At 43.7% G+C, this 12,079-nt stretch overlaps 1 protein-coding gene across 1 annotated transcript in view; it reads right to left on the bottom strand.

Annotated features, from left to right (window-relative positions):
• EIF3E (eukaryotic translation initiation factor 3 subunit E) overlaps window positions 1-4,524 on the bottom strand; it is a 47,055-nt gene extending 42,531 nt beyond the window's left edge. The window contains exon 1 of the mRNA XM_062188105.1: window positions 4,416-4,524. Coding sequence (XP_062044089.1) covers window positions 4,416-4,505 — 90 coding nt within the window. The 5' untranslated portion in view covers window positions 4,506-4,524. The remainder of the gene's footprint in view (window positions 1-4,415) is intronic.
• Window positions 4,525-12,079: the final 7,555 nt, after the last annotated feature.

Below are 12,079 nucleotides of genomic sequence, written 5' to 3'. Positions count from 1 at the left end.
ATGAAAATTTTAAAAAAACCTGATAATACCAGCGTTTGTGTGGATGAAGACCAACTGGATATATTCATACCCGACTGGCAACTATACAACCATCTTGGGAAACTCTTATCTCCTAAAGGCAAACCTACTTTTTGATCCTGCAATTCTGCTCCTTGGTACCCAAAAGAAATATGTATATATATTCAAAGTTCAGTTCTGAAAATGTTCACGACAGCACTACCTACTAGCCAAGTCCATCAGTGTTGGAATGGATAAAGTGTAGCACACTCAAAAAATGGATTAATATTCATCATTGGAATAAAAATCAATGAATTATGGCTGTGGTAAACTTAGCTGACTCTCACAAACAAGGGTGAGTGGAAAAATCAGCAAACAAAACAGTGTGTACTCACTACAGTGGGTCAGAAGAAAGGTTTAGGAGATTTGTCATGTTCTATACATTGATCCAGGTGGCCGTCACACATGTTCATTGTTCACGTAGAAAAAACTTCATAGGGCTGGTGCTGTGATGTAGCGGGTAAAGCCGCCACCTGCAGTGGCACCATATGGGTGCCGGTTCAAGTTCCAGCTGCCCCACTTCCAATTCAGCTCTCTGCTTTGGCCTGGGAAAGCAGTGGAAGATGGCCCAAGTCCTTGGGCCCCTGCACCCACATGGGAGACACAGAGGCTCTTGGCTCCTGACTTTGGATCAGCCCAGCTCTGGCCGCTGGGGAGTGAACCAGCGGATGGAAGACACACACTCTCTAACTGCCTCTCAAATAAATAAATCTTTAAAAAAAAAAAATCATTGACCACTATATTTACACTGTGGTGCACTTTAATGAATGAATGTCATACCTGACACAAAGTTTACTTCAAAACATCAAAACTTCCTGTCCGGGGACCAGCACTGTGGAACAGCTGGTTAAACTACCACCTGCAATGCCAGCATCCTATATATGGGCTCAGGTTCAGATCCCATTTGCTCCACATCCTATCCAGTTCTCTGCTAATGCCCAGGGAAAAGCAGTGCAAGATGACCTAAGTGTTTAGGCCCCTGCACCCATGCAGGAAACCAGGAAGAAGCTCCTTGCTCCTAACTGTGGCCCTGCCAGGCTCTAACCATTGTGGCCACCTGGGGAATGATCCAGTGGATGAAGATGTCTCTCTCAACTCTGACTTTCAAATAAATAATCTTAAAAAAAAAAAAAAAAGAAAGAAAAACAAAAAAGAAACTTCTTGTCTTGCAACTTTGCCATATAGAAACCCTAATTTTTGGTGAAAACATTATTTTTCCAGCATGCTACCTCTCTTTGCTACCCTACTAAGTTCTAATATACAACATTTTTCCCCATTGTGGAGTACTGCTTCTCTGCCATCTGACCTTACTGGCCTCTTCCTACTTAAATCTATACCTGTTTATATCAGTCTTTTTAATTAAGTATCAGAGACACATTATTCTATAAAGAGCAGTAAGTATTTTAGACTTCATGAGTCAAGAAACAAAAATTGAGATTCTATCTAAATACTCATAAGAAACAGATTTCTAGTCCAGCGCCGCAGCTCACTAGGCTAATCCTCTGCCTGTGGTGGTGGCACTCCGGGTTCTAGTCCTGGTTGGGGTGCCATTTCTGTCCCACTTGCTCCTCTTCCTGTCCAGCTCTCTGCTGTGGCCTGGGAAGGCAGTGGAGGATGGCCCATGTGCTTGGGACCTGCACCCGCGTGGGAGACCAGGAGGAAGCACCTGGTTCCTGGCTTCGAATCAGCACAGACGGCTGGCCGTGGTGGCCATTTTGGGGGGGTGAACCAATAAAAGGAAGACCTTTCTCTCTGTAGCGATCTTTTTTCTGTCATCTCTACCTCTACTGTCATCTTCCACATAGCCAACATTTATACTAAAGATTTTTTAAAAACAATTTTATCTAGTACTTCATCTCCCAGGATTTCAACTTATAATCGCTCCTTCCATCACTGCTACTAAAGGTTTCAGCATCCTATCTACATATCTACACTTTCCATTTTTACTACCCCTTTTGACCCTCAGAACACAGCAGAGAACAAAGTCCTACCCTCATGAAGCTTACACTCTCCAACACACTACGAATATATCAAACTGTCTGGTTGTTTAAAAGTTTAAAAAGTCATTTATTTTTATTAATTGGCAAGGCAGGGACACACACAAAGAGAGAAACAGAAGCTGGAATCATCATCAGAGCTGGGACTGGATCCCAGGCACTGATATGGAATATGGACAACCCAAGCAACATTCTAACCACCATGCCAAATGCCTGCACTGGAGCTATTTTTCTTACTCCAGTATCTTGTATCACAACCACTGATAGCATCCTAACCTTCTAGTAAGATTCAACTTACAGCCATTCTTCTACAAAGTCCATTTTGTTCACTGATGATGTAACAGATTCTCAATTCTGATAACTCTGCCAGTACTTTTCTCACATTTACTACTTTTTGTCTTCTATTAGACATTCAACTCTAAAAAATATATAAGTATTTTAGTGGTGAGGTATCTGTTTTTGCTTTTTTTTTTCCTCCTTGGATTTCTCACAATTCCATGGCTCTAGATTTAGTTAATGCTAACTAAATAACTTTGGCATCTGTCTTCCTCTTGGTGTATCACATCCATCTTCCATGGATCTTGAACTGCCATTCATAGCTTTAGTCTTTAGCTATGAAAAACCAGTTTACCAGAAGTCACTGTGCACTTACTCCCCATGTAGGACCTCCGTCCTTAATGAGTTGTACTATGAGAATTAACTGTAAAATTTGTTCTCAAATTGTACTCTATATCTTGGGGGGGGGGGGGTGCAAACTGCTGAAATCTGTACTTAACATAGAGTTGGTTCTCTGTATATAAAATTAAACTAAAAATGAACCATAATGAAGAAGGGGATGGGAGAGGGTGTAGGAGGTAGGATGAGAGGGTGGGTATGGGGGAAAGAACCACTATATTCTTAAAGTTGTACCTATGAAAAATGCATTCATTAAATAAAAGCTTTAAAAAAAAAAAACTAGTTTAGGTTTCTCCTGCCTTGAAAAACAAGTTTACAGAATACAAACATACTAAGTTCAGACTAGATCAGAAGCATTTCTGCCTTTAATAGTTGGTAAAAGAGTTCAAAACGTGCCATTTTCCTCTTCCTTATTACTGGTGAGTTAGCCACACTTATCCACAAAAGGAACCAGAAGGTGGGTTAGGCCACTGTACTCAAACTCTGAAATACAGCAATAACATGAAAAGTCAAGCAAAAATGTTGTCCTTTCAAGGAAAGACTTTATGTGGCCACTAGACAATTACTGAAAATGAACTTGCTGTTTCCTACCATCAAAGTTGTCTATATGCATTCAGGCTCTTATGAACACAAGGATTTTCTCTGTACAAATTAACCATAACTACCTGGACACTTGGAAAAATTATCAGAAAAATTTAACATATATTTGTAGGAATTTTTAAAAATATTTTTAATTGCTATTGGGACACACCAAACGCATTCCGCAGGTCTAGAGCTTCCAGAAACAATTCATTTATTTTTTCTGGACAAAATTCTAATTCCTTCATCATAGTAATATTACTTTATTCCAATGACCACAAATGCATCAATTTTCCAATAAGCTAGGTATAACTAAACCCAATAAAATTTAGCTCCTCTCCTTCTTTAAAGTTCAAACATTTAGGCCTGAGATGTTTTAAAATGGAGTTGCAGAAGGCCAGCCCTATTCAAGCTATCTTGAACATCTAAATGAGTTTTAATTACCAATACAATCACTTGTACTTGGAAGCCTGTACATCTGCACAGTGGAAAACAAATGTAGAGTCCGTTTGTGGACAGCGTTTTTTTTTTTTTTTTTTTCCCCGGTCCCCGTCCCCATTGGCCCAAATATGCTACACTTCCAGGAAGTAGCTACTTATTTAAGTGCAGGGGAAAAAAAAAAAAAAAACTCATTTCAAAGAAGTTAAAACTGCTGGAGATGTTAAGTCTAAGAAAACCATTTCAAGCGTCCTGGCATACAAAGCCCCAAATCCAAGTCCATGTTTCCCAGGTCTCAAAAGAGCGATCAAAAGCTCTAACTCCGAGGTGCCTAAGGGAACAGAGCGGCAGCTCCACTCCAGCCGAGCCAGTCCATCCACTTCCGAGTGACGCCAAAGCCTCTGCGGCCTCGGCAACTCAACACGTGAAGGAGGGGCTCCCCTCTCCCCTGCACTGCCTGGGGCTCCCCGCTCCTGCCCACCGCCGAATTCAGCCCTGCCGACCGGCGGGGACGACGGTAACCCACCGGTAGGTACTGACGGCTGGCGCCGGGACCGCATTCGGCGGCCGCCTCGCACGTGTCAGGCCGAGGGCTGCAGCCATCGCCTTTCGGCCTTGCCCGGCCCCCTACCCGCTCCCACACCTTCCTCGCGCCCCAATCCCCCTCACCTCCTTTACGGAGAGGAACTCAAGCAGCGGAAAGACCAGATGCCGGTCCAAAAAGTGCGCGATCCGAGTAGTCAAGTCGTACTCCGCCATCTTGCCAAAGAAAAAGGCAGTCTGTGTTCACTAAAACTTTATTGACAGCGCCGACAATGCACAGACACCGACTGCGCATGTGCGGTGGTTAAACCGGCCCAGGGAGTGGAGCCGGTTCCGCCTAGAGTGCGCAGAGACCAACCACGCATGCGCACAAGGCACCTTCTGCCGCCCTGAGCGTCTACCGCTACGGCGCTAGCCGCGGGCTACCGCGGCTGATGACTTGCGAGTTAGCAGTCCGTGGTCTGCGGGCAATTCCATTAATAATCACTGAAAGCTGAGAAATAATTGCCAGCGCAATGTCGATTCCGTTCAGAATGCGACAAAGGCCAAGACAATGAGGGTTTCGCTTTTCAGGAAGTTTCGTACAGGGAGGAATATCTGAGCTTTCATTCAGCATCGAATGATGGTTTTGTAAATTTGTGAAATTAAGGTGGGGGCGTGGGCGGTTTTAGCTTCGTGGTTAAGGCGCCGGCCAAGATTTGTGTTCTGCATCGGAGCCCCTGGGTTCCACACCCTCTAAACCTTGCTGTCTCACTCATAAATGTTATAATGGCCTTAAAAGCTGTAGATCATCTGGACCCATAGCCTCTCTCCTGATCTCCCACATCTTTGCTTCACACTGTGACCCAGCAATATACATTTTCCTTCAGTTCCTCAGCTACTCCTACTCAGTTCCCAGATTGGCCTCTTTTATTTGCTGTGTACTCGACCTGAATGTTCTTCCCTCAGTTCTTTGCATGATGACTCTTTCTCCATTCCCTTCATGTTCTGCTTATATTTCATCCACCCAATGAGACCTCCCTCAACCATCTACTTAACACCGGCCCCCCACAAACTAACTCTAATGGCAACATTATGCATTGTTGTACAGTATAATATAGGTAAGGAACACACAGGATATCCCTGTATTATTTCTGACAACTGTATGTGAATCTAGTATCTCAAAATTCAAAAGCCTAATGAATAAAAGTGATTCCTAGACTGGGCTTTAGAAATTTCTGGGTTGGCATTGTGGTGCAGCAGGTTAAGATACTACCTGCAACACTAGAATCCCACATTGGAGTGCTGATTTGAATTCTGGCTGTTCTACTTGCAATTCAGCTTCATATAGATGCACCTGAAAAGGCACTGAATGATGGCCCAGAGTAGTTGGGCCCCTGCCACCCATGTGGGAGTCCAGGATGGAGTTCCTGGCTCCCAGCTTTAGCCTGGCCCAGCCCAAAGCTGGCTGTTTCAGGCATTTGGGGGAGTGAACTAGCATATGGAAGAGATGTCTCTGTGTCTCTGTCTCTCCCTCACCTTCTGTCACTCTGCCTTTCAAATGAATAAGTTTTTAAAAATTTTAAATTAAAAAGATTTATTTACATGAAAGGCAGAGTGAAAGCGAAGGAGAGGCAGAGACAGAGACAGAGACAGAGATTTCCCATCTGCTGGTTCACTCCCCAAATGGCCTCGACAGCCAGGGCTGGGCCAAGGCAGAAGACAGAAGTCAGCAGCTTCATCTGGGTCTTCCATATGGATGCAGGAGCCCAAATACTTGGGCCATCTTTCACTGCTTTCCCATGCACATTAGCAAGGAGCTGGATCAGAAGTGGAGCAGCCGGGACTCAAACTGGCACCCATATGGGATGTTAGCATGGCAGGCAGCAGCTTTATCTGCTACACTATAGCACTGGCCCCAATAAATCTTTTTAAAAAGGAAAACTGGGTAACTTCTGTTGACCAGTATAAATGGAGCAGTGGAAAAGGAGCATGTATGGCTGAAAAATTAGGAGTTCTGTTTCAGACAGAAAAAGACCCATATTAAATATGCAAGTGGTGAAGTCTAGTAAGAAAATGGAGATACAGTTCTGGAACATTTGCTATAGTTGTTGATTCCTTATGATGCATACAACCTTGTACTAGATGTTTTCAAAGATTTGGGAGTAGGGTATGCTGCCTGCCATACTGCTTACAATATAATTGGGAAAGCAAGTCTAAATAATCACAAACCAGCTTTAGTATAGGCTGCTAAATTGTGGGGGAATACTATTTGTGGCCTATAAGAGTTAAGAAATGAAGGGTTTCTTGTTTTAACATGGCTTATTTATCCATATTATTTGAAAAGCAGAGAGACAGAGACAGAAAGACAAACAGATCTTCTACTCATTGATTCAATCCCCAAATGTATACAATGGCTGGGGCTGGGTCAGGCCAAAGCCAGGAGCTCAAAACTCAATCTAGGTCTCCCATATGAGTCACAGGTACTCAACTACTTGAGCTAGCACCTGCTGCCTCCTGGGGTGAGCATTGTAGGAAGCTGGAATCAAAAGCAGAGTTGAGACTTAATCCAGTATGGGATGTGGCTATCCCAAGTGTCATCTTAACCACTACACCAAACATGTGCCCTAATAATGACAGTTTTAATTTGAAGTTTTCTGGAAGCCCAAGGACAGAAGTTTTAATAAAATATAGACAGGAAAAGAAGAAATCTCTAAAGAGAGATATACTTTGTCAGGTGGCGATGAAGTGCTGTGAAGAAAAAAAATTCAAGGTAAAGTTAGGGAATGAAGGGGGGAAAGTTTGCTAAAGATCAAGTAGTCAGAGAAGACTTCTATGATAAGCTAGAACTTGGAAGGAAACCTATGGAAGTGAGGGAGCCTATGGCCATCTACAGGAGGAGCATTCCAGGTAAAGAACATTTAGAATAAAGGTGCTGAAGCAGAGGTGTGCTAGTTTTCCTTGAAGAATAGCTGTAGGAAATCAGGTAGGTCAGGTAGTAAATCTTAGCTACTTCAACTCGTAGAGGTCTGGGCAGTTCATGTGCAGTGGAGGAGCTGGGAAAGGACTCGACAGTAGCTGGAGGAGTAAGAACCAAAAGAAGAGAATGGTCCAAGCAGTAAGGAACAATTACCTCTGTCACGTGGTTCTGTCAGTTCAAGACGATGACTGAGTATTGCCTGTTCACTTTTTTTTTTTAAAGATTTATTTATTTATTTGAAAGGCAGAGTTACACAGAGAGAGGAGAGGCAGAGAGAGAGAGAGAGAGAGGTCTTCCATTCGATGGTTTACTCCCCAATTGGCCGCAATGGCTGGAGCTGTGCTGATTCGAAGCCAGGAGCCAGGAGCCAGGAGCTTCTTCCAGGTCTCCCACATGGGTGCAGGGGCCCAAGCATTTGGACCATCTTCTACTGCTTTCCCAGGCCATAGCAGAGAGCTGGATCAGAAGAGGAGCAGCTGGGACTAGAACCGGCACCCATTTGGGATGCTGGCGCTTCAGGCCAGGGCGTTAACCTGCTGCGCCACAGTGCCGGCCCCGCCTGTTCACTTTTGAACACATACACACTACTGATGATCTCAACAACAGTGCTGTCAGTAAGTGGTGGATGAAAAGTAAGTAAGCTCAAAAGATAAGAGCTCAAAAGATAGTAAGCTCAAAAGATAGGAGGGAAGGGACTGAGATAACATATATGAACAGATTTTTTGAGGAATTTTACCAGAAAAGGAAGAAGAGAAATGGAGCCATTTAGGGACTACATTCTCAAAGATGAGGGCATGTTGATCATAGTGATAACAGTACTTACACAATTGTCATGGAGAAGGCACTGTCATGAGAAGCTGTATGGCATATAGGAAGAGCAGGGAATGCTAATCAGGGCCCCAGATAGATAATGAGCATCAGTAGAGAAAGTCGGAATGTTTTATGTATTGAGATTGCTGACTTTTACTGCAGGTAGGAAAGGGAACATCGTGGGTGGTTCAGGAACAACTGGAACACTGAAGACCCTAGAACAGGAAAACGGAAGAGGTGTTTGTGAAGTTAGCAGAAACTAACTACGGAAGGTAGCTGAACATTGCAATCTATGGGCTTGGGGGATATGCCAGAAAAGAAAGCCCAGGATCAAATAGTAGAAAACTAGTCTAAGGAATTTTAAATTTATCTTAGGTCATGAGGAGCCTGAAAGTTTTGAGCACGAGAGAGAATAATCCTATCTATGCTTCAGGAAGGTAATTCTGACAGCTGCGTGGACAGTGAGTTGTGTGTGAAATGCAACCGGGATGTGGAAGTTCTTCAAAACCAGACTGGGGAACTTGGATTTGATCAGATAGGCAAAGGGAGCTACTCATTAGTTTTAAAATAGAAGGACATGAAGACAGTAGTGTTTTGTCCTTCAAAATTAAACTGGAAGTGATTTACAAGATGGATTAAAGTGGTGACAAATTGGAAACTGCTGATGTGCCTGGCTTTTCCCCTGGAATTTTCCTTGCCAGTTAGTGAAAATATCTAGTTTCTTTTACGGAAAATCTGACTTTCTTGCTTTAGGCTTTTCCTAGTGCTTTAGTTAAAGAGAAATATTACAGAGGAAGCATAGGCTAGGTATAATCTAGATATATATAATCTAGATATAGGTAAAGACTTAGATTCTCATACATGGTATCTCAAAAAGTTCCTGGAAAATGTGATTAAAAGATAAGTTATTTTGGGGCAAAATTTTTAAGTTCATGAGTTATTTATTTATTTATTTATTTAAATTTATTTGAGAGGCAGAGCTACAGACAGAGACAGAGAGAGAGAAAGGTCTTCCATCTGCTGGTTCACTCCCCAGTGGCCGCAATGGCTGGAGCTGAACCCATCCAAAACCAGAAGCCAGGAGTTTCTTCCAGGTCTCCCACATGGGTGCAGGGGCCCAAGACCTTGAGCCATCCTCCACTGCTTTTTGAAGGCCTCAAGCAGAGAGCTGGATTGGAAGAGGAGCAGCTGGGACACGAACTGGCACCGATATGGGATGCCAGCACCACAGGTGGAGGCTTAGCCCACTAAGCCACAGCACTGACCCCAGGTGTTTTATAATTCATATTTGTCATGCATTTTTGAAGACCTCTTCATGTGCATAGATTTTAAAAGTTTTTGCAACAAAATAAACTTACCTTTTAATTCCATTTTCCATGAACTCTATGAAGTACCCTCGAGTGTTTATCAATATTTATGGAAAACAACAATAGAAAGCCATTTCAGCCTATAAGAAGTTTTTAATTTAGTGGGAGTGGCAAGCTGTAGACTGAAGTAATTGTAGCAGCATATGAGAATGTCTGCAGGAATGCTTCTGGGAGTCCAAGGGAGGCAGTAACTCCCTGCTAGAGGGTAACATTTGACCACCTTTAACTGAAAAGATGTTCAGCTGCCTAAGAAAAGAGGAAGGAATGTTTTAGGCAGGGGGAGGAGCTTGCACCCAGGTGTGGCTTTGAGAAAAGCACAGTGTGGGAGCTGACACTGTGGCTTAGCAGGTAAAGCCCTGGCTCTAGCACCAGATTCTCTTATGGGCATCAGTTCAAGTCCCGCCTGCTCCACTTCCAATTCAGCTCTCTGCTAATGGCCTGAGAAAGCAGTGTTAGATGGCCCAAATGCTTGGGCCCCTGCACCCACGTGGGAGACCTGGAGAAAGCTCCTGGCTCCTGGCTTTGAATCGGCCCCACTTATTTGGGGAGTAAACCAGCGGATGGAAGACCTCTCTCTGTCTTCCTCTACCTCTGTAACTCTGCCTTTCAAATAAACGAATAATTTAAAAATTTTTAAAATTATTTTATTATTATTATTTTTTTGACAGGCAGAGTTAGACAGAGAGACAGAGAGAAAGGTCTTCCTTCCATTGGTTCACCCTCCAAATGGCAACTGGGACAGAACTGGTGCCCCAACCGGGACTAGAACCCGGTGTGCTGGCACCGCAGGCGGAGGATTAGCCTAGTGAGCTGCGGCACTGGCCAAATTTTTTATTTTTAAAAAGCATAGTGTGATCAGATTTTGAGAGGATCTTTATGTTAAGAGGATAATGTGGGTGCTGTCAAGTGACACAACATGAGTCTGCACTGAGGGGTCAGGGCCAAACTGTTGAAACCTTTGTGGGATACTTTGAAGAGTCTGAATACTGTCCTGCAGATCAATGACTTTTTTTTAAAAGATTTATTTTATTTATTTGAAAGAGTTACAGAGAGAGAGACAGAGAGACAGAGAGACAGAGAGAGAGAGAGAGAGAGAGAGAAGTCTTCCATATGCTGGTTTACTCCCCAAATGGTCATAACGGCTGGAGCTGAGCTGATCCGAAGCCAGGAACCAGGGGCATCTTCCGGGTCACCCATGTGGGTGCAGGGGCCCAAGGACTTGGGCCATTCTCTACTGCTTTCTCAGGTGCCTTAGCAGGGAGCTGGATCAGAAGTGGAGCATCTGGGACTCACTGACCTCAGACTAGTGACTCAACATTGTTTTCCTGTTGACTCTTTTAATCTGTCCCGTTGCCACGCCTGCCTGTTTGTATTTTGGAGTTCTGATCGTCTCTCAAGACTATTGCATTAGTCTCTGTGCCCCTGGTCCTGCATTGCTCTACCCTATTATCTGGGTTACCTAAATCAGAGCTGTGCCTGTTACTGGCTGTATTATGTTCCCCACAGATTCATATGTTTACATCCTTACACTCAGTAACTCAGAAAGAGCCTGTATTTGACATAGTATTTAAAGAGGCAATTAAGTTAAAATGAAGTTATTAGGATGGGCCCTAATCCAATGTAATTGGTGTCCTCATAAGAAAAGGAGTTTAAGACACAGATATGCACAGACCATGTGAAGACACTGGGAGAGGATGAACATTTGTAAATCGAGGAGAGTTCTTGGAAGTAAGAACCCTCTCTCATCTTAGTCTTGTACTTCCAGCATCCAGAATTCGAAGAAAGTAAATTGCTGTTTAAGCAAATCATCCATGGTACTTTTTTATGCAGCTCTGGTAAAGTAATATACTCTGCCACTTCCCAATTTGTACAGTTAAAAGTCAAAAGCTCTTTCCACATAATATAAAGTTCTTCAGGATCTTATCTCATCAGAACATTTTACCCCTTCCACACACTCAACCAATCACCATGTTTATTTCTTCCATTATTCTTCCATCTAAAACATGCTTTTGCCCCCTCTCACTTGGATGATGCATCATCTTTCCTATTCTGTGTTTTCCTTTAGGGAACACATCTGTCATAATCCCTCCCTCTTCCTGCCCGTCTCTACTGGCAGCAAACTTTTACCTCAAGAGTCTTTTTGTTTTAAGATGTTGGTTTCCTCCTACTAGCTTGTAAGCTTCTTGGTAATAATTACTGTCATTACAGGTCCAGTTCCTGCCTCAGGACCTCGCACACAATAAATAATCAATGTTCTTTTTTTTTTTTTTTTTTTTGACAGGCAGAGTGGATAGTGAGAGAGACAGAGAGAAAGGTCTTCCTTTTTGCCATTGGTTCACTCTCCAATGGCCGCTGCGGCCGGCGCATCTCGCTGATCCGAAGCCAGGAGCCAGGTGCTTCTCCTGGTCTCCCATGCGGGTGCAGGGCCAAAGGACTTGGGCCATCCTCCACTGCCTTCCCGGGCCACAGCAGAGAGCTGGCCTGGAAGAGGGGCCACCGGGACAGAATCCGGCGCCCCAACTGGGACTAGAACCCGGTGTGCCGGCGCCATAAGGCGGAGGATTAGCCTGTTAAGCCATGGCGCCAGCCGATAATCAATGTTCTAGAAATGAAGGAATGTGCATGGAGCCTGCATAATCAGAACTATGTGTTCT

Source organism: Lepus europaeus, chromosome 4 (genome assembly GCF_033115175.1).
Source record: "Lepus europaeus isolate LE1 chromosome 4, mLepTim1.pri, whole genome shotgun sequence".
In the NCBI taxonomy this organism is placed as follows: Eukaryota; Metazoa; Chordata; class Mammalia; order Lagomorpha; family Leporidae; genus Lepus; species Lepus europaeus.
This window is presented reverse-complemented; position numbering and strand designations above follow the sequence as displayed.